Source organism: Clupea harengus, chromosome 11, assembly GCF_900700415.2.
Source record: "Clupea harengus chromosome 11, Ch_v2.0.2, whole genome shotgun sequence".
NCBI classification, from domain to species: domain Eukaryota; kingdom Metazoa; phylum Chordata; class Actinopteri; order Clupeiformes; family Clupeidae; genus Clupea; species Clupea harengus.
The window spans coordinates 26,121,929-26,144,689 of NC_045162.1; the positions used below are offsets into that span (position 1 = coordinate 26,121,929).

The 22,761-nt window shown below is 47.5% G+C and overlaps 1 protein-coding gene across 3 annotated transcripts in view; it reads right to left on the reverse strand.

Annotated features, from left to right (window-relative positions):
- Positions 1–19,967, reverse strand: part of LOC105905363 (nuclear factor of activated T-cells, cytoplasmic 1) — a 69,663-nt gene extending 49,696 nt beyond the window's left edge. For 2 of the 3 annotated variants that reach the window (XM_012833360.3, XM_042709172.1), the window contains exons 1-4: positions 19,357–19,967; positions 14,489–15,644; positions 11,804–11,963; positions 1,077–1,279 (exon numbers count right to left, since the gene is read on the reverse strand). In XM_012833360.3, coding sequence (XP_012688814.2) covers positions 1,077–1,279; positions 11,804–11,963; positions 14,489–15,644; positions 19,357–19,489 — 1,652 coding nt within the window. In that variant the 5' untranslated portion in view covers positions 19,490–19,967. Of the gene's footprint in view, positions 1–1,076; positions 1,280–11,803; positions 11,964–14,488; positions 15,645–17,162; positions 17,662–19,356 lie in introns of those variants that run through there. The other variant, XM_031576572.2, reaches the window with a different exon arrangement.
- Between the last annotated feature and the right edge of the window lie 2,794 nt (positions 19,968–22,761).

Consider the following 22,761-nt stretch of genomic DNA (forward strand, 5'->3'; position numbering starts at 1 on the left):
GCCAGCAGACCCATTGTGGCTGGAACCAAAGCCCAGACAGGAGAGCTGCTGCTGGGGCTCCCTGCAGATCACAGCCCCCTGTTCCTCCGGGAGGTGTGGTTGGAGGAGGGCCTGGGCCTCCGCAAGCATGAAATTTACTGCAATTTACTGCACCGTGTAGAAGTGTGAGGGAAGAGTGTGAGGGGGAGGGCGGGCGATTTACGGGGTGGGAACCTCCAGGAGACACAGTGATCTGACAAGGCCCACATAGAGGGGAACTTTATCAGTTCATCTTGCGCGTAGGAGGACGAAGAAAGGCTGTGACATCCTTATCCATTTCTCTCTCTCTTTTCTAGTCATTTTCCCACATAGCAAAAAAAAGTGTGGGTGAGAGGCATTATCTTGTGCTTTTTTTCTGCACTGCTGGGGAAAAAAAGGGTCAAGATCCCTGTCCCAACACACAGAAACACCAAGACTGAATGAGTTACACTTAGGTATGACAGGGAACTGGTCCTCAGTGGTGCGGAGAAAGAAACAGCAGCAGCATCCCTGTTCATCCATGCCAAATTGCTCCAAGGGCAGCTTCAATGCCTTCAGTTCATTTATAAGTGTTGTCATCACATCAAAGTAAACAGAGGTAGCTGTTGAGATCTTTACCTCAACCATGTATTTGGGGCATGAATGAAGTTTAGTAATGTCTCTACGCTATCATCTCTATAATGTCTAAGCTATATAATGTCTTTTGTCATAGGTATCCACTTACATCAACATCTCAATTTGTTTCAACTTCAATGGAAGTTTTCTTCAGGGTCAGTCCAAGCTTTTGTCGTTTAATTGATTCATTTGATTTGTGGATTTTACAACGCTTCAACAGTTGCCATAATCTCTTTGGCTACTGAACAAAGGTCTGACTTTAGGTTGTTCTTCTGGATCCTGTATGCTTATATTCAACTCAGGGACTGCTGCTAATGAGGAGTTGCAGGCCTAAACCCTCTACTTAAATGCAGTTTGTAACTACACGATGTACAAGTGTTGCCGGATGTGTTAAGTGCAGTGTGCGTTAAGTCCTCCCCACAGGGCCCAGGCTTTGTACTCACATGGCACGCATGTTGTTCTCGGGGAGCAGGGGGATCTCCAGCACCTTGGTGTTGCTCAGCATGACCTCATGGCTGGCGGTGGAGACGGTCTTGCCGGTGATGCGGTGGACCTGGTAGAAGGCGTGGGGGCGCAGGAGGCGGTCGTCTGCAGTGCCGATGAACAGCTGCAGGGTGAGCGGCTCACTGTCCATGTAGCCGTACAGCTGGCAGAGGAACAAAGAGAACCCGGTGAGACCCCTACCGCCGTCGCCGCAAACGTCTCAAAAGACCCTCACGTTTTATGTCATGATCCATCCTCATTTAGTGGGAGGAGAGAAGGGGTGGGGGTGGGATGAGGTGGTTGTTAGGGGGGGGGTGGGGGGGGGTTAATTATTGAACACACATCAGGCAATTAGGGTTCTACCGCTCTAATGATACTTCTCTGTCTGCCCGCCCCCCCCCCCCCCCAACTTATTCCAACCAGTGGCTTCTTTAATTCTGTTTGTTTTCTCGGTTGGGTAGGAGACCATGCCTGTGTCCCTGTGTTCGGATCTGTCTGGTGGGGAAGTTATTTGTTTAACCACCCCACCTCAGGGTAAGCGTTCTGATCTTCTCGGGGCCGTCTACGGTGCACTTCAGTGGTCTCCCAGCCAGGGAGCAGCGTACGCAGTAAAGGGAGGGGGGGCGGAGGCTGGCTCCCCATCACTTCGCTGTTCATTAAAATTTCGCTGTGGCCATAAAAAGAAAAGTGCCCTGGGAGATTCAGGCGCGCGGTAGACACTGACTCAATGGAAAGTGACCATTTTCGAGACAGAAGGAGAAACCAAAACGATCATTTAAAGTCTGTCGGCAGGAATGTGACATAATTAACGAGGAATACACAACTGATGTGCATGTACGCTGCAGTGTTGCACGTTGACAGAGACTTAAGCTATTTATTTATGGCTTTCCACACCACACCAGATCTATATATTTTTAAGCTATTGGAAATTGCTGGTACTCGGGGTCTTACGGCTAATTGATCAAGTCATTTATAGACCTGGGGTTTCACGTTGTCAGCATTATTTGAAGAATAATAAATCTCAGATATGAACTCCAAACAGGCTCAATACATTTCTAATAAAAAATAAAATCAAAATGCTAAGGGGTTTGGAAATGAAAATGCTGATCAAGTATGACACACAATCCAAAAAAAAGAACAAACAAACAAAAAAGAAACAAACATACAAAACCCCTAAACTGATATTGACAAAACGCCAATCATTCAAAAGCATCATTATTTTGGTACAAAAAAATGAATTCAGATAATATAACTGAAGGACTGGAATAACAAAATGACAACATTTGTTTTGGTATACAGCAACTTTGATAGTTCCACTTAAAGCTCATACACATAAATCAAGTTTTTATTGATTAGCTGACTCCAGTGCCTCTGAGCCTTGTGTCTACAATGCAGTGGTCCATGCTGGATTTCAGCGCATCAGCAATTCTCCAACCTTGGCATGCCTGAAGTCTACAGAGAGCCCCCCTTCGAGCTTCTTTGACATGGAAATGAACATGCATTATGATTTTCATTAAGGCTTATGAAGCTCTGGCCCCCTGCCAGCGACGGCATCACACTGAGATGAAAGACCCGCCAGTATCAGAACCAGAACTTCAAACAGGTACCACTTCCTCACTGGCCACCATTAGTGGCTACTGCTCTCCAATAAAAAATAAAAAAAAACATAAAAACAAGTTGAGAAAAAAAAATTCTCCAGACATATTCAGACACACACAAAAAGCGTCAGACTTCATACCCCGGGGCCTACTCTTGCTCAAAGTACTGTGAAGCAGCAGTGAAAGCCAACATCCCCCACTCCCTAACCAAAAAAAATCTCTCTACAAACATCAGTATTCTGGTGGAGGTGCTTGAAAGTCTGTAATACGCTGGTAACGAAAAAAGTAGTATTTGGGAGACCTCTTAACCAAGAACTGTTGGTGCATTAAATCACACTTGGCCAGCTCCACCACCACCAAGACTCACATTGAGCCTGAGAGAAAAGAAGAACTACAGCACACTTTAAAGCTGGGGCTGAACTTTTTTCTTCTTGATGTGGTCGACATCCAGAAACCCACTGAAGGGGAACGCTGAACTGCGGAGCTGCACGAGCCCTGGAGAGTGGTCCCGGGGCAAAGAGAATGTTCCCGCTCGACCGGGCGAGGTTTTCTCAGACGTGTGTGTGGGCACTCCAAAGGGCTCCCCAAAGAGTGCTGTGTTTCGAAAAAATTGCTGGGTGAGCATCCGATCGGAACATTCAACATGAAAAGAAAACCTTTGCAACGGGACGAGATGAACCTCAGGGGTTCAGTACAGCTAGGTCTTCGACCACATGTGAGATCTGACAAAAAAAAACCTTACGTAAGATCACCCTATCTAAACACGATCCATCTGAAACAAAAAAGAAAAGATCCCACAAAATTGTTCAATTATCTCTAAATAGAAGCGTATCATTTCAAATCCGCTATCTTATGAAGTTTTCCTCTGGTGGCGGAGTGAAAACAGTGAGTCTGTCAAACCAAATAAAAGGGCCAATGTTTATTTAACAGATTGAGTCATATAACAGAACACAGGCCACATGTAACCTATGACATAATCTGATTAATGGGTTTATAATTGCTTCTGTGAGGGGGTCAGGGTTTGGAGGGAGGTAGGAGGCTGGAAGACGGTAGTGGGGGCGGGGGAGGGTGTAGAAACGGCGTCATCGGAAATTTGCGTCTGTTGCAATCGGTCATTTCAGTTGTCCTCTTGCGAATGTTTCTTTTTATTCCGCCAAGGGATTCAGTGTCTTATCAGATAATAGAAAGACTGCTGAACTCTTGATTAAAATGAACATGAGCTGTATAGTTGATCTGATAGTTTCATTATGATTAAGTCAATTCAATTCCAGTGGATTACTGAAAACTCTGGTATTGAAATTACATCACTGGAGAAGACCAATGAATGAGGGCATAATGAATTGAACTACAATGGATCATACGACATATTCATGACTTCAAATAGTTAAAAAAAACAGGTAATTTGGGCAGATGAAAAAGACAAATACACAAAAGGATGGTCAATTATCATGTAAAATCCTTCATTTCCTAACCCTTAACCCCCATCTCCCCAACCCCTACCCCCTATACTCGTCTCAAATAGCTCAACAGCTGTCTTGACCTGAGCGCTAGTCACACATGCTAGTCATCAGTGAGCTACACTGGGGTCAGGAGCTTCTTGAAGTCCTGGCTCTCTCCGGAGAGCACTTCATCTTTGAGGTGATCTCACTAGCAGACCCACTTTGCTTATTATATTTTACTTATAGTGTCACCAGACCCAATTATCTTGAGGCCCACATGCTACCAGGCACTTCTGCATGAACCAGTGGGGGTCGGAGAAAGAAAGAACTGGTTACTTTACGTTATAATGATTTGAGCATAAGGTTAAATCTGAAAATGGTCCATAAAATTGGCTTTCAGTTTGATATCTTAATAAAACACTGTGCTTTTTCACGGCTACTTGTGCTACTAAATCCATGTCCTCCAATGCTTTGTACTTATCTACAATTCTTCCCTATTTCACCGTGACCTCCAAACCATTACCTCAGCTCGTCTGTATAGAGGCGGCCGCAGGAGCCTCGGGTGAAGGGGGGGGGGGGGGGGGTCATTTTCAGCCATTTTGCCCTAGGCACGGGGTAATGGCGGTGGCGGCCCTTATTCAAAGCTGAGGGTGACCTCATACTGAAGAGGAAGTGATTAATGAGGTCAGGCAACCCTCAGTGACGCTGGTCTTCCCGACAGTAAAGGAACGTGGGTTTGTCTCCCCTGGGCTACCTCACTAGATTCCTTTACCATATGTGCTCCGGTGACCCGCGCTCCCTCTCCCGCTCTCTTCATCTGCACACACTGTGACGGCAGTAGCTGGCGCTCACTCTCCTTCTGAAACGGGGAGCTACAATTGGGAGCGATTTGTCCGTATTTTTCTCGCTCCTCCGAGCAGCAGCGCAGCAAATGTGGGGTTCCACCATGAAACTAAACGGCACTGACAATGCTTCAGGACACCTGTTGATTTTCACTCTGGTCTCTCTCTCTCTCTCTCTCTCTTTCTCTCTCTCTCTCTCTCTCTCTCTCTTTCTTTCTTTTGTGTATGTATTCATACAGTAAGTGGCTTCCGGATTTTTATGTCTTTTTTTTTTTGGTGTGTCTTCACTGATGACTAATACAGTCCGGATGGAATATCTAATACTGCTAAAGACATATCGGAGCTCTGAGATGCTTTTTGCAGCAGTCAACATAAAGCCAAGAGCCTCATCCATCAACTTCAGCATGAACCGTATCTGTTCACTCCACTTATGGCCCAGCTCTGCTTCTTGTCTTTTATGATGAAATGATGACCAGAGACAAAATATTTTAAAGTGACATCCTTATTGTGCTCCTTTTATGATTGGGTGGTAATCTCAGTCTGCGTTGCTGGTTTACGATTGGGATGCATCCCACATGCTGACCTGCGGAGAGAATGCAGGCCTGTGCATCTGGAGGTACGCTTCCCAGGTGCATTGGTTTTAAGATGCGCCATTCACCAGATGATGCCAGAGAATGAGCATCCAACGAGCTCCACGGTTTCAACTGTTTCAAGGCTGCCTGTGATTAACGCGCAAGTCCTCATGAGGCCACCGTCTCTCTCTCTCCCTCTCTCTCTCTCTCTCTCTCTATCTCCCTGTCTTTTTCTCCCTCTGTCTTTTTAGTGTGGAGGAATGTCATGACTTGAGCTCCACGTGGCGCAGAGGGGGGGGTGGAGGGGGAGGCAAGAGGCATGGGTGGGTGGGTGTCACTGGGTAGGATGGGGAGTAGGAGTGGGGAGGGTGAGGGCTCAGCCGATTATCACGTTCGCTCCCAAGTGCTGACAGTCGCACAGCAAGGCTTCGCTGTACCAAATTAAATCTACACTCATCCACGCCATCCCTCTCTCCAGACCTATTTGATTATCCTGCCGCTTTTTTCCCTTGGAGTTTGGTGTACACACAGCCATAACCCCATTTTTGTGTGTGTGTGTGTGTGTGTGACACTATTATATTTGGCTCGAGACATTATGAAAGGCACACTTTTAGCGAGCGGCAAAGTGGCCCTAGTCCTTTGTTGTGAATTAAAGTCTAACTGAAACCGAATGTTATGTCACACAGAGGGCCCAGCCTCAGGCGACTGCCAAAGTCTAGACCAAAGAAGTCGAAGCTGCGTATAAATTGCTAGATTTAAAGGGAACAGATCGCAACCAAAATAATTTGCCAAAAGCTACAGACCAAAAAAATCAAAAATCCTCTGAAAAAAAGAGGGGAGAGAAAAAAAAAGTAGGCTGTCCATGCGGTACCCAGGATTTCTCTCTACCCCCTGATATAAACGCGAGCCACCAATGTCTTACCTCATAAATCTGTGGTCATCACCTCAAACCAGTGAAAATGCAGTCATTTTGTACCACGTCTCAAGTTGCTTTTTTGGCTGCAATTAGTGGTTTCACGATACCAAGGTCGTGAGTAAGGGAAGCCCCTTAAAGAGAGGACCACATTATTGAGGGGTCTAGATGGTACCCAAAACAGTGTGGGGATTGCGTGGAGGGATGGAATCCCTCTGGAAACAAACAACATGTGTACCCCAAGAGATGTCCTTCATATTTGCTGGTTAAGACACGACCAATATGTTCTAACATATTACTCTGGGTGTAAAAGTATAGGGGTATCAGGAGATACAGCTTAGTCCAACAATTCATCTTTTTTTTTATTTGGACATAGTTGTTCATTTACTTCCTGTATCGTAAACGTCAGAGCCCCAGTTCTATCTAGCCATTTCCACTGGCTATTTGCACAACTGCTCCTGAATGCTTCCACTCCACTCTGGCCTTTCGAATGGAGCTAATATCTTCCCCAATGGATTTCTTCAGTGGAGAGTATGTGGAGACCTACCTACTTTTTGACCAGCACAGCTCCTACAGCCTGAAAAGCAGTTTGACTTGCTTAGGCTCCGAGGCGGGAGAGACCCAGGGTGGTGAGAGGACTTGGTAAGGTCGACACACACACATGACGCACAGGCACTTCTTCCCAGATAAACAAGGCGCCTTGAGTCAAGACCTTTCCACAGCGCTTCCAGTGCCCAACCTCATATAGCACTGGACAGCGTCCTGGATAAACTGCCATTGCCTGTGCAATGGTTTTTATTTTCCTAAGCTAATACAAGGAGCTTGTCACAGACGAACCCCCCCAAGGACTGGTTAATACACTCCAATGCAATTTATGCCTTAATGGATTTCATACTTTAACAAGTGTTGTTTTCACTGAAGCTAGTTGCCATTGCTTGTAACTGTTGATTATTGTCCCAAGGTGTTCATCAATGCTCATCTGCTCTAATCATATCCTTGTGTTTACTGAACTGGATGGAAAGAAAGACAGAAAGAAAAACAGGAGGATAGGGAGAAAGAAAGAAGAAAGAAGGAAAGAAAGGAAGGAAGAAAGAAAAAAATAACATAATTCTACTTGTTTCTATTTAAGGTCTTTCCAGTTAATATCAATTTCTTTGGAAAACCCATCAATCTTGACATGGTGATTCTGATGGAAGGTATAGTGGACCATGGCGCTCCCTAGGCATGCATCTGAAAACCAGCATTTAGATGCTGCTCATAACTGTGGTGCAGGGGGGGAAGCGGTTCCATAGACCAGCGAGGGGGGGGGCGGTGAGGGGGGGTGGGTTACCCCTGTAATTCGAGTGCGGTCAACAGGAGCCGTGGCCGGTAAATTGGAAAAGTGGCAAGAAGGGGTCGGGGCGGCATGGCGTCACCACCACAGAAGGGCAAGTAGGCTCCAGAGCGTAAGGGGTTTCATGGACGTTTAGACGGGGAGAGAGTGTAGGAAAGATCCAGAAAACAAACTAGCGGGAGAGGGGGAATGGCGTCGGTTTGCAAAAAAGTGTCCACAGAGTGGTGGTCATCCACATTCTGGATGCTTCTTTTGACTTTCCAGGACTAACCCTCCATCTCTCTCTCTCTCTCTCTTTCTCTCTCTCCATCTCTCTCTCTCTCTGTCTCTCTGTCTCTCTCTCTGTCTGACAGCGTCTCCATCCTGCCAGAAGGAGCCATGTGGTGGAGGAGCCTCTCGTGGTGATGTCAGCCCCACAGAGGGGGAAGTTTCCTAAACAAAGGGGAGCCTGTGCATTTGCCGTCAGCCGGGGCGCGTGGGGTTAGAAAAACACCTCTGCTCATTACCGCGTCGGGGCGAACCTCTGAACTCGAGTGATAACTAATGCGCCGTCAGTGCCATCCCAGAAGCCAAGGAGCGGGGAGGGAGCACCCCTTTTCATCGGAGCTCGCTCCTCGAGCAAGAAAACAATAACAACCGAACAATTAAGCGGCAGCTGCTTATCGCTAAACTCGAGCGATGAAGTCCTGGCGCGTTGCCAGTCGGTGTTATGAAGGGTGATGAGTGTTCGTGACAGTTCAGTTGTTTTTGTTGTTGTTTTGCCACCACCACGCAGAATGGGAAGACGTGTGTCACAAGCGAGTGTCTGTCCAACCATGAAAGGAAACAGAAGGGGTCCGGTGTTTTGGAGCATTCTGAGACGTGGCAGAGGTGGTGGAGGAGGAGCAGGAGGAGGAGGAGAAGGAGGAGGGGGAGGAGGAGGAGGGGAAGAGTCAGGAGGCTGTTTGGGTTGTCAAAGGGGAGTGCTTCTGGAGGATGAGCACCTCAATAGAAATGACATCAGCAGTGAAGCGGTGAGTCCCCCTGGAGCCAGCGAACGGGCATCGGGCGCGCTTGCGAGTTCCCCCCCGCTGGCGCCACCACCACCACCACCACCACCACCACTGGGGCCCCTGAGCCCTTCATCAGCAGGAAGCAGAAAGTCTCTGGGGGTGGGGGGAGGGGGGAGGAGGAATAGAGGCCACGTTGGGCCCCAGCTGCCTCCATCTCTCTCCCCCCGTCTCCCTGTCTGCCCACTGACTGTGGTGCCCTCTCTGGCTCTCTCTTCTCCTCCCGTATCACCCACCAGCCCATTCTTCCCCATGACTGCGCCCACCCCACGGCTGGTTCTCATTACCCCTGAGCACTGACACCTCACTGGAACCCACCCCCCTCCCCCTCCCCCTCCCCTCCCCCCTCTAGCTACAGCTGTAGACACAGTGGCATTTGGGAGGGTTGAGGCGCTTTTAAGAGAGAAAGAAAAGGAGTAAGAAAAATAATGAAAATTAAAGGCTTAGGGCCAAGATGTCTTCAGCTAAAAGAGCTGAGAAATCTCACTGCATGTGAGACGTGATAGGACCTTCAAGTAATCTGTGAGTCTTTGCTTTCTGCCTTTCGCCCTATAGTTCTCTTACACTAGACGGTCTGGTGTCCTTATTTCTTTGTCTTACTCATTGTTTCTCTCTCTCTCTCTCTCTCTCTCTCTCTCTCTCTCTCTCTCTCTCTGTCTGCTCTGTATCAGAAGCTGTGATTGTATAACCCAAACCGAGAGCAACAGTTGCTAGCTACTGCTGTCTGCCCACAAAAACTTCACCACTTGGCTCGATTTCAGCGAGCCTTCAGTCTTACGAAAGCCCCGAGATATTTCACCCAAAGTGTAATCGTCGGGGTATTAAACCAGACTAAGTCAGAGTAAAAGTTGAGAAATGTGTGCAATGTAAGTGGGACAACAGACGTGCGTCAGTAAAGCCGTGTTTACGACTCCCTCCTCTCTGAATAACCGCAATATTGCCATCTCGGGCTGAATGAATAACCACACAGTCATAAACGGAGGTGGGTGTGATGCAGTTCAGTTCAGCAAACTAAAATAGATCCTTTCTTGAGTGTTTCTTTGTGTTTGTGTGTGTGTGCATAAATGAGGAAAAATCCACCCCCTCCCCGTATGCATCCAACCTGATCCAGCACTCTTCCTCACAAGACGGAGCCAGTGATAGTGATCGAATATGGGGACAAGCCACAGAGAGAGGCAGCCAGGCACTCTCAACACCCCAGGCCCCAGGCATTCTGAGTGATGAGGTGGTGGGACCTCCAGCACGTCCAAGTCCACCGGCCCCGAGCTGCCGCAGACGCAGCCTGGCAAACGTCTCTCACTGCGGGGGTGGGCGGTGGAGCGGGGGGCCAGGCGGGGGTGGGTGCTGTGTTAACAAATTAGACTTCAGTGTTGATACATGGCACTTTACCTGAGGTGATCACTCATTTCTTTGTGTGTGGGTGTGGGAGTGGGTGTGTGTTTGTGTGTGTGTGTGCTGAGTGTGTGTGTGTGTGTGTGTGTGTGTGTGTGTGTGGAGGAGGGGGGGGAACGGTTTATAAGTACCACCTGAAAGTTGACGGAGTGTGTTTGGAGAGGCTTGTTGGAGAACAGCTGTGGTGAGAACGGTGGGGTCGGCTGGCTGAGACACCATTAAAAACATATACCCAGAAAGTCCAGCTGCTCTGATCAGGCGGCCGCCACTACCTTGGTGACGGGGTGAGGGGGAGGGGGAGGGGGATCTGCATCGCCATGGAAATGTGCACATGGACCAGTGCATTTTGTGAAAAAAATTGACACTGACATATGAACTTAGACATGCATACAGACTTGCACATACACACACCTCCCACCCAACCCCCCCACCACCCACACACACACTCCCACACACATATGAGCTTACAAATACATGTATGCACACACACACACACACGGGAACACACACATACAGAGACACACACTTAACATGCTTTCCACCTTGAGCAAACCAAGATGTACAAACAAGCATGACAGCCTTCCCCCTACAGGGAGGGAGAAAAGGAGCTCTGTCTCGAGCCACAGTGGCGAGAGTGACGCCAGCTTTTAGACCGCTGCCAAGCACAATACTGCCAGGTGATGGTCTCGTTCCATGCTAATTGTGTCAATATGCGCAACTGCAGTCCGCAGTGACCTTGTGCTGCAGCAGATCAACTCCCAACTTCACGGGCCATTAATAACACACACACACACACACACACACACACACACACACACACACACACACACACACACACACACACACACACACACACACACACACACACACACACACACACACACACACACACACACACACACACACACACACACACACACTCACACACACACACACACACTCACTTACGCCCACCTGTCGCAATAGAGTTCAATTGGTCAATCAGCAAAAAAAAAAAAAAACTGCCACTGCATGGTTACATTACTCTTTTTTCGTGAGGGAGCGTCTGTAAAGATTTTTCTTTGCCTTATTTTTCTTCTCCTTGAGCTAAAGCAGAACGTTACGTTGTAAGATGAAGTGTGGCTACTGCTCTGTCTTCACATCATCTAAATAAAAAGGCACGTTTTCATTTCAAAACATTAAGCAACCTCATCAATCAAAGCGTAATTTAGTGAGCAATTCCTCAAAAACCTCATAAAATGGTACCTGGCATTGACAACACATAGCGCGGGTCTTGGCAAATGCCTCTACACTGCAACTACTGTTTGTACTAAGCCCAGTGCTCCGCAGTACTGGTATTCTATTTCTCCCCCCTGGTTGTGTGCTCTTGCAAGGACACAAATCAGCTCCAATGTACTCATTATAAACGCCACTGGAATGCTGGTGATGTGAATTTGAGGTTAGATGAAAAGTTGGTGTGGAAACACTTCGAGATCGGTACCGCTAAAAGAGTTAGAGTGATAGTGTAGAGGGTAGAGGGGTTGATGGGGTTGGCTGCGGGGTTCTGTACCTGTACTACGGGGTGTCCCCCTGACATGGCCTTGACGGCCCCGCGGCTGCCCTCGGTCTCGTAGTGGGCGCGGTGGTGGGACTTGGGCTGCACCTCGATCTGCAGGCTGTAGGGCCCCGAGCAGGAGGGCAGCTGCCAGTCCAGAGCGGGCAGAGAGGGACTGCAGACGAGAGGAGAGGAGAGGAGAGGAGAGGAGAGGAGAAGAAAGGAGAGGAGGGGAGAGGAGAAGAGAAGAAAGGAGAGGAGAGGAGAGGAGAGGAGAGGAGAGAAGAGGAGAGGAGAGGAGAGGAGAGGAGAGGAGAGGAGAGGAGAGGAGAGAGATCAGAATAAGACCACACACTAAAAACACATATCCAACACAGAGAGAGAGACACACACACACACAGACATAGAGTAACACATGTTGGAGTGGAGACAGTATACAATAAGTAACACACACACTCACACACACACTTACATACAGAGAAGGAAAATGCCATTCAAGTATTAACTCAAGGGGACACAGACACACACACACACACACACACACACACACACACACACACACACACACACACACACACACACACACATACACACACAAAGAATGATTAAATTACACAAAACAGATTTTTTTTTCCCTTCTGGGAAGACTTGAACCATTCCATTTCATGATTAGCTGTAATCGAATCAATCACAGTCGCACTCTGAGATACTTCATTCCTAAAGCATGGGCACTAATAGCTGAGTCTTTCCTAAATTAATCCAATAGAAATGTATCCTACTTGTATAAACGACGCTCTCTGGCAATAGATAGCTTTCAGTAATAAGATATAGTGAATTGAAAGGTAAAATAATCATGTTACATAATTTCAATAAGTGAATCTACAACAGTAAGATGTATTGAAAATAACAAACAAACCAATGTCAATGCAAGAATGACAAGCCTGTGAACGTAGAGGGCAGATTCATATTTGGGGAAAGGAATAGAAGAATGTAACAAAAAGATAATTACTATGCAAATTGGGGTTTCATATTTTATTGGGGGCCACACCTAGATCGTCCCCCACTACCCCTGCTGACTAAATCCCGGGGTGAAAGGTCAGCAAAAACCCAGCGTAATATTATCCACAACAGCTGATGTCCCATCAAAAAAAAGGAGGGAGAATGGAGAAGGAATGGATTTCCCACATCGAGAGCGTGTGAGCATATCTAACCAAAACAAAACACTCGCAAGACAATATTTCACCCTCACCGGATGCCTGTAAAACATAAAACCTGTGACCTAAGCGCTCGCATGAAAGCAATCTCAGGCATCCTCTTGGACGCCTCGCAGTGTGTTTGTTGACCTAAAACGAACCGGCTTCCCCTGTAGGGTGCTCCTTTATCGGAGCCATGCAGGGGGTGACATCACTTGGCCGGGGCGGGGGGGGGGGGGGGGGGGGGGGGGGGGGGGGGTCAGGAGAGGGGAGCAGCATGGTGGGCGACCCGTCAGACAGTCCCATCAGACCCTGGGTCCAGGGCCTGTCACCATCATTTCCTGCTCGCTCACTATCTTAATCAAACACTTGATTTCCGACAGGAAAGCTCGGCAGCGGAGGAAAGAGAAAACACACAGATCGGGTGGCAGCAGGATAGAAAAGGTTTGTCATGCTTGAGAAAAAAAAGGAGGGAGTGTATGGGATAGGGGGCAATATTTGGGAGTAAGTGTGTGTGTGTGTATGTGTGTGTGTCGAGGTATGTGTGTTTGTGTATGGATTGCTATGGCAACCAGGGCACAAACTCCGCTACTCCACCCTGTAAAATATGATTTATGAAATGTTTTTGATCTTCAGAGAAAAGCCGCGTTGGAACCGCTTTGGCCGACTCCGACGGCTGCCACTGCGGTCTTTGAAGATAAAAACAAATTTATATTCGTGCCAAATAAACGAGTCTAATTTTGGGAAATGCAAATGATAACATAGGATGCAATGATGCACTTGGACAGATTGTTTTAACTTGCCTTTTCTTTGTGAGACCTCGGCCTTGACTTGTACATGCCCTTCCATAAATCAACTGACAATTTACAGCAACTTTCATACGTTACAATCTACCCTATGGCCCCAGTTAATAGGCTTCAAAGAATATGATTTCCTGCAATTCAACAAAGCCTTTTTTTCGTACTGTTTGGTACCGTGAAGTGCATTATAATCAAAGGAAGAGAAAATCAAGCTCGTGTTTCACTCCTTTAAACAAGGCCCATCCCGAGGGGTACTGTACTGCCTGTTGTAGTACGTGTGTGTGTGTGCCTCGAACACAATGTTTCTTGGAGCTGGTCCTGAGGGACCCCCGTGCTCCCTGGTTTTCATGTCGTGCTGCTCTATGGACCTTGATTTAACTCTCATCACGGCACCTAATTGATTCACTCAGGTGTGTTGATCAAATCAAAGCAGGAAGACTATTTGTGATAACCTGGACACAGTTGGCTTAGCTAATCAAGGGTACTTTTATTAGATTAAGGGTTGTAGGGCAGACATAGTATGTGCATGTACCAAGAGCAAAGACACTGACAGTATATGTGTGTGAGTGTATACCATGCATATGTGTATCTGTGTGTAATGTGTTGATGATAAAACGTGTGTGATTGTGTGTGTGTGTGTGTGTGTGTCTGTGTGTGTGTGTGTGTGTGTGTGTGTGTGTGTGTGTGTGTGTTCTAGCATACTGTACCTGAGGTATGGCTTGGGCTTGGACCATGAGTAGGGGTGTTGGGGCACATCCAGGAACCCTGTGCAGTAGCTCTCCTTCTTGAAAGGCAGGCGAGTGGTGGTGCTGGTGTAGTCGTCCTGGCAGATGTCTCCTCCGCCCCCCGGCCCCAGCTCGTCCTCCCTGGGCTCCAGCTTCAGGCTCATGCCTGGGCCGTGCTCCACTGTGGTCTTCCGTGACTTGATGGGGATGCCCTCACCCAGGTCGGCCACACCGTCAGTGGTCAGGGCGTTGATGGCTGCCACGATGGCAGAGTTGGTGTACTGGTTGGTGTTTGCCAGCCAGGTTTCCTCGTTGACGCTGAGCCGCGGGGAGCCCTGAGGGGAGGGCACGGGCGACTGGTTAGGCGAGTATGAGGGCTGCCTGTAGGGGGCGCCGTTGAAGCTGTACTTCCTCTTGCCCGCCGTGGCGCCGCATGAGGGTGAGTTGGGTCGGGAGCTGCCGCTTCCTCCACCACTGCGTGGCGCCCCATTTCTGTTTCCGTTGCCATTTCCGTTGCCATTGCCCCAGCCGTCGTCGTTGGCAACGCCTGTATTGGGGGAGTTGGAGGGGGAAAGGCGTGAGGGTGAGGAAGAGGAGCCGACAATGCCCGTGGCCAAGGCGACAACGTTCGGGCACGAGAGCAGCGAGGACGAGCCCTTGGGCGAGACGCAGGGCGACTGCCAGGGCGAGTTCTGCGGCGACACGTCGTAGTTGTAGTACTCGTAGGACGACGCGTCCGAGTTGCAGCTGCGCGACGACAGGCTGCTGGCCGGGCTCAGGCAGCTCGGGTCGCGGTACCCGTCGGCATTGGGCAACGTCAGCGTCACCACGGAGTTGACCATGTTCCGCTGCTTGGCCGCCACGGGATCGGCGCTGCCGCTCTCCTCCACCTCGTCTTCGGCGAACTGGCCGTAGGCGGTGATCTCGATGCGCGGGCTCTCGAGCGGCGGGGCGCCGTTGGGGAGCAGGTAGTAGCCCGCGGCCACCGTGTCCTCGTGCATGGAGTAGCTGTTCTGCTGGCACGACGTGACGGAGATGACGGGGCTCGTCTGCATGCTGTGGTACTGGTTGGCCAGGTAGGGGTTGCCCATGCCGAGCGGAAGGGACAGGCTGACGTTCGGAGTGTAGTTGAAGGCATCTACGAAGCCGAAAAAACACACAAACACAGCACAAAGGGGGGGAAACGTCACCACACGTGTCTATGAAACCACAGGGTAGTCATCTATTTAACAAATCAGGCCACAACACAGAATTGTGACGCAACACCACATTGCATACTTATCAAAACAGGCATTCATGAAATAAATGAACTCCAAACCCAAGCCATCCTTAAATACAGAAACACACCACACGCTATTGCCCTGTCATGTAAACTTCAGATTTGGAGAGACTGAGGTGTGAGGTGGAGTGTGGTGAGGAGGTCTCTGCTGCTGCCTCGGTGTGTGTGTGTGTGTGTGTGTGTGTGTGGCTGTGACGGATATGGAGCTTGATTGATAGCTCCGCTCAGTGAGTGCATTAGGGCTCTCCCATGCACACAGCTGACAGCACTTCGCATGCCTGTGAGGTACCGGGCTGATTGAATCAGAGAGTTTACATCTGCTCAGGCTAAAGCATAACACACCCTCATGTGTGTATGGAGACTCTCTGTCTCTCTCTCTCACACACACACACACACACACACACACACGCACACGCACACACGCACACACACACACACACACACACACACACACACACACACATGCAGTCACATTTATATACACATTTGTACATTAGCACACATACAAATTCACACAAACATATTTTCTCATCTACACTCATGTGACTGTCTGCGTAGTGCACATCTGCACTGCGTGGTGTCCTTCTGATCTTTAGTTATTTCTTTCTTGGTTGTTGTTAAATTAAGTTCAAAGGGAAATGGCGATTTGGAGCACAGCACTTCTGTGCCCCCCTCACCCACCCCCCCCCCCCCCTCCGCCACGCCCTCACCCACCCCACCCCCACCCCCTATACCTAGCGTCCTATATTTGCTAACCACAAAGCTACGCAAACAGGACACCATGAACCTGTCACGCACCACAGAATGCGTGGGCAGACTTGTCTAAAATTAGTTTGTGACAGACTATTTCCAGAAACAAGCCGCAGCTGAAGTGTTGTGCTGTACTGACTCTGTACTCTGGTTGGATTCTTGCAACAATTCACTCTCGGTTTCAATTACGATGGGGCACCAATCCAAAAAGCATTCATACAAAAAGTCGTAGACAGACACAGAGAATTACTGTGCTCCATATCAACTTGCATCTCCTTTTTTTTTCTCTCTCCTAACAACGCTTTCTTCTCCACAACAATTTGCAAGCTGTGTAGCAATCTGCGTGCTACACTGAACACACAGACTATGCTGTCATTTATGAAATATGACGCTAAAACCACATTACATAGAGCTGCCAAAAAAACAGACTGTAGATTCAATCTTTTAATTAAAATAATTCCATAGCCTCTTGTTAACAAAATATAAATGTCACATTCAACGCATTTACATCGCATGCACCCAGCCCTATTAGGTCTGCGCAATTACATTAGCAGAGTGACTTCTACAAGGACTCAAAGCAAACAATCGGAGCAATCCAGTGCGCGTAGCACAGTACTAACCACACACCTCTCTGCCTGTGGGGAGGCCCTCCTTGGTTGAACTCAAACAGACAGTCGAAATCAAATTCAGGCTCTTCTCTCTCGGAGCTCATTTTTTGCGCCTCAGGTTCTGCCGCTGGTGCAGATATGGCGGTTTTGTGCGACCTTAGAGGTCACGTCTCGTCAGCGCGTACTCTAATCGTCTCTCCTCTTTTCTCTTCTCCTCGCCTCTCCTCTCCTCTCCTCTTCTGCGTCTCTACCTGCAGAGTGAACTGAGGCAGGGCATCCTGTTCTCCTTTTGTCGTTCTTGCTCTGTCTTTCTCTCTTTCTCTCTGTCTCTCTTTCTCTCTCTCTCTTTCTTTTCTGTGTAAAAGCCACAGCAGGGGTGTGCTTATCTCCTCTCTCACTCTTGTGACATGAACCAAACGGGCTGCCTCCTCCTGTTTCATCTACTCATCACTCATCACCACGTTCCCCCCTCTCTTTTTGTCTTCTATTTTTTGGGTTACGGGGGAGCTTTTTTTTCTTTACATCAGACACCCACACTGACACATATTTCACAGCACGTACACACACACACACACACACACACACAAACACACAGACCAACACACACACTCAAACACAAACACACAGACACATGCCCCTGGAGGTTTCACTTTATCGCTCTCTATCTTTCTTGCAGATCTACGACTTTTGCATTTTCAGCACTGCTGAAGGAAGGGGAGAATGTGCAAAATGAACCATAAGTGATTGCATCACTTAAAAAAACGCAATCAGGCACAAAAAAAACACACACACACACACACACACACAAGTGAGATACACCTGAGGAAGAGTTCAGCACATTGCCCCATCTCTGGTCTATCCGTCTCACTCCTCCGCTATGTAACACACTCCTCATTTTTAAAACAACCACAACACGTCAAGAGGAGATGCTACAGCGCTGGATCTAATCCTGGTTTCTTTCCCTCCCCTCTGGGAGAGAGGCCAGTTTGGCCCTGCACACAGTGGCATTAACAAACATGTTTACCACTGTTTTCTCCTGCCTCCACTCCTCTCCTCTCTTTTCCTGTTTTTTTTTATTTCGGGTAGGTCTGTGGGGACTGGTCCACGACCGCGAGTGAGAGAACCTCTGGGCGGGTGTAGTAGGCTGGAGTAGGAGGGTAGGGTAGGGTGTCTGGATGCGGATGGTAGCCTAGCTTGGGGGTTTGGGAGCTGAGTTAATTGTGAGTGTCTGGCTGAGCTGCCGCAGAGTTAGGGGTTGAGAAGGAGGCGGAGGAGAGAAAGGGGGTGTGGGTTGAGGAGTAGGGGGAGAGATTTGGGGGAGTAGGGTAGGGGTATGGATAACTGCACTCGTCAGCAGAGTGAAGTTATCCAAGTGGTGAAGCATCTCTCCCCAGCCAACCGAACCCCACCCCCCATCCCCTGCACACACCATCACCACCCTCGCCGCGCTGCCACCACCACTACACCACCAACCCCAACACCCATGTGTCTGCAATCAATTATGAGGCTTACAAGTCAGAGGCTGCGATGAATAATAATAGTCCCTGACCGCTGGCTGAAAAACCTCAAAGACAGAAAGAAATCTCGAATCCACATAAAGTCCATGACATCAGCACTGAAGCTGTAGGCCTCCCGGATTGAGTGTCAGGATATATGCACGTTTGTTAATGTGCTGTCGTGGTCACGTTTTGATGAGCGCACGCTATTAAAGTGTCACACTCTGCACGTACAGCCCTGTGCCTACAGCAAAGTTGAATTACCACCTCCGATGATTTGATTTATCGAAAGAAGCAACAGCAGCTTAAAATGGGTGCGTGGTAAACTGTTGCCAAATCAGTAAATGTACAGTTTTAATATATTGAAACAAAAAACATTCAGGTCTGACAGATGGCCAGGTAGACAAAAATGTTAGTGCTACTGTTACAGTGCCTAAGCATGAACATACACTGAGAGTTCACGTTCAAGACTTAACCGTAAAAGGACACCTATGGTATCTACCTGAGAGGACCCATCCATTTGTGACCATTAGGCTACTTACACCACACTTGCTCAAGTTACCACATTTGCTCAGCTTCAATAGCCTGTTAAACGAAGTTACAGCATACCCTAGCTACAGCTTTGTGTGAATGCCCTTAAACGAGCACAACTTCAGCTTCTCGCGACTGTATGCAGGCTGCGCTGGTTAAAAGTAAGATAAATAGAGAAGCTCTGACCTTCTTCAGCAGACTTCATAATGGTGGTGACAGCGGAGGGAAAATTCAATCCGTTTTCTTTTCCCCAAGCTGGCGGGAAACGTGGTCCAAAGTTGAATCTGGAGTTAACTCTGAGACAACTGGTATCCTGCATCCAACTTGCGTCAGGTCTACTTCTCGGGTAGCGGATACGACAAGAAGCCTAAATAACAGTTAGTATGCGAATTCCTTCGAAATGAATTGCATTTGACAATCGAGCTATGAAAAAGAAAACAAATCGTTTCGTGGAAAAAAACGAACTCTTTGATTGTAAAATATTAGTCTGCACAGTGATGTAGCCTAGTATGACGGACTCGATTCTATCAGTTGCATCCAGGTGACAGCGCGCCAGGATTGTGAAAATCATACAATTCAAAGACTAGCTCAGGTCCGGTCTCTTATAATATCCAAAGCAGAATAGCAACGTCTCACAGACGGGGAATAGATCATAGAGAGCGTTTTGCTGTCTCTGCTTTTCTAATTGAGATTTCCAGTGACTCCCTGTCTATATGACGCAGCGTTTGACAGAGGCAGTCTCCGGCGTTTTTAAAGCTGGGAAACACCTCCTGCCCGGCGCACCGCCCTCTTAGAAGATTGACGTATTCCTCCCTGCCAGCTTGCCGAGTCGCATACGGAATCTCTCAGCGCAAGAGCTTGTCCACAAGGGATTCCATCCCAGAACGGACGGAGAGTTGAAAATGCTCAAGGCTCTCCTATGCCTCATTCTGTCTTACTTCCAACAGACTTGAACGGTTTTTATTTTATATTAGCCTAACAACACAAATGCCACATGATTGCGTATTTATATGGAAAGTAAGATTAATCCTTTCTGACTGTCTCTCTCTTTCTCTCTCTCTGTCTGTCTTTCTGCTTTCTCTAAAAAACCAGACCATGTTGTTTAGAAGATATTCAATTTCCCTCTGAAATTTGTTTTCCCCAGTCGTGTGGGGAAATATGGTTTAGACAGGCATTCCTCAAAGCAACAAGCCATAGTTGGAAAAAGTGTGTGAAGAGTCCAATCTCCACTTTCCACCATTTCATAAAAAGTATCCCTTTAAAAAGCAGTGGGCAAAGAGGCCGAGGCCGATCCAGTCCGAGAGAGCTGCTGACTAGCATTACAGAAATATTGCTATCTGCACTGGTCCCTTGGGTATGTCATTAGTGACAGTTTGAATAATATGCAGACTAATTCATTCCGAATGGGAGAAGTTAAGCTCAGGGTTTGCTCTGAACCTGAAAAGTAGCTGGCAAGTTAAGCAGAGAAGATCATCACGCATAATCATGAACAGACGTGAACAAGCCATTGGAGGGGAGCAGCGTAAGCACTCTCGGGGAGGGTACGGAACACAAAGCACTGTTTTCTTTGCCTACAGTAGCTTTTTGGAGTCAACATGCGCCTGGCAGCCTTGTAATCAGGATCCTAAAGTTGCAAAAGCCACAGTTAATATTTGCAAGTCATCTGATACTGATCACTGGAAAAAAAAAAAGGAAGAAAACACCTCCACCGCATGGTAGATGAAAGCTCTGATTTGAAAAGATGAAGACCAAATTTGTGTGCCGGAGTTTTTCTGACCCAGTTCGATGCACTCTCTCTAAAAAGTCTTGTTGGGTGATTGACTATATTTTAACCGCAAAGATACATTTCTAAAGTCTAAATTACACCAATGGGCGATGTTAGGCGCAGATGACGCGACGACGTTCTTGTTTGATAAATAGGATGCAAAATACCGTGCGCTATATGCGGTTTTGCAAAGGCGCTGATTGCGCTGCAGTCGCAATGTTAGTAAATGAGGCCCTCAATCTCAAGTGATGTTTTAGCAGAACAGACCACCTTTCTTTGGACAGAATTATCAAGAAACACTGACACATTTGATGGGAACTCAATGTAGTTGAAGCTGCAAGTGATTATACCCCAACCAGAGATTTCCAAAGAAGAATCACATACGTAAATACTCTATCACACTTATAGGATTCTTGTTCATCCTAATTCTGCACATTTTTGCATTACTTGGTCACTATTTTACAATCAAAATCAAACGATTTGTTTTCTTTTTCATTTCGAAGGAATTCGCATACTAACTGTTATTTAGGCTTCTTGTCGTATCCGCTACCCGAGAAGTAGACCTGACGCAAGTTGGATGCAGGATACCAGTTGTCTCAGAGTTAACTCCAGATTCAACTTCTTTCAGTTATTTCATGATACATTTCCTTGTCAGATTTAATTCATGGTTTCTCTAAATCTGCTGCAATGGGACGACATACACACACACACACACGCACGCACACACGCACACACACACACACACACACACACACACACACACACACACACACAAGCACAAATACATAACAAAGCAGCAGAAACACGTCTGGGGAGAGCATTAGTGCCACTGAGCATCTTGTCGTCTCACGCCGAAGATTTATGACTCCCCTGCTCCATGCTCGTACACTTTCACAAAATGATTACCGCTTTCGTTCTTGTAAACACAGCGCTTGCTTTTTTAAATTTGCATTTAAAAAAAGAAAAAAGTGTATTTGTATGTTTATTTCATTTCGTGCTCAGGGTCAAATGGGAGGAATGTGTCTTTGCTGGAGGGCTACCAGTGGAAGACTCATCAGCAAAATGCAGTCCTTGGTGGACTTCTGGACATATGGACATCTGGACAAATGTGACTGATGTTGTGTATGTAAATTTGAAGACTGGACGTTGTGAGTTCCAACTCGGGGTTAACTGCTCCACACTCTATTTTATCGCAGTGCATTAACAGCAAAACAGCCTCAGCAAAGTCTACTGGAAGCTGACAGGAGTTCTGTGTTGTGATTTGTTTGTTTAGACGTGAGGAATGTTAGCACTGGAAAATAGAGTAAAATGATGTGACAGATGAAGCTGGCTATGGCTCTGGATCTGGAGTCCTCCCCACAGGGGTTCCAATAACTGTCTTTCAGAAAAGGAACATTCACAAATAAATGCTAGTTATACGTGTCACTGGGACAAAATAAATGTCTAAATCTCAGCCTGTTCTGAACACAGAAGGCCTTTTCAATGGTGTATCAGACACTTCCACACTCGTCAATAAACACAGATTAACTAAAGTAAGTAAGTAGCAAATGTCACCTTGGACAGCATTAGAAGACGCTAGGCTGCAATTACCAAATGATAAGCTTCTCACGCTGCGTTCATGTGTGACAGTCATGTGATTTATGTCGACACATATTGTACATCTGTTGATAGGAAAGCCCCCTCCCAGTATCACTTCTGTATGCATGATCTTTACACAACAAGAGAGGGAGAAACACAACAGCAGGAGAGGAGCATATGGGTGAAAACAGCTGTAGTTGTGGGATCGTTCAGAAAGGGGTCTGACTGGATTCGCCCACTCATTCACA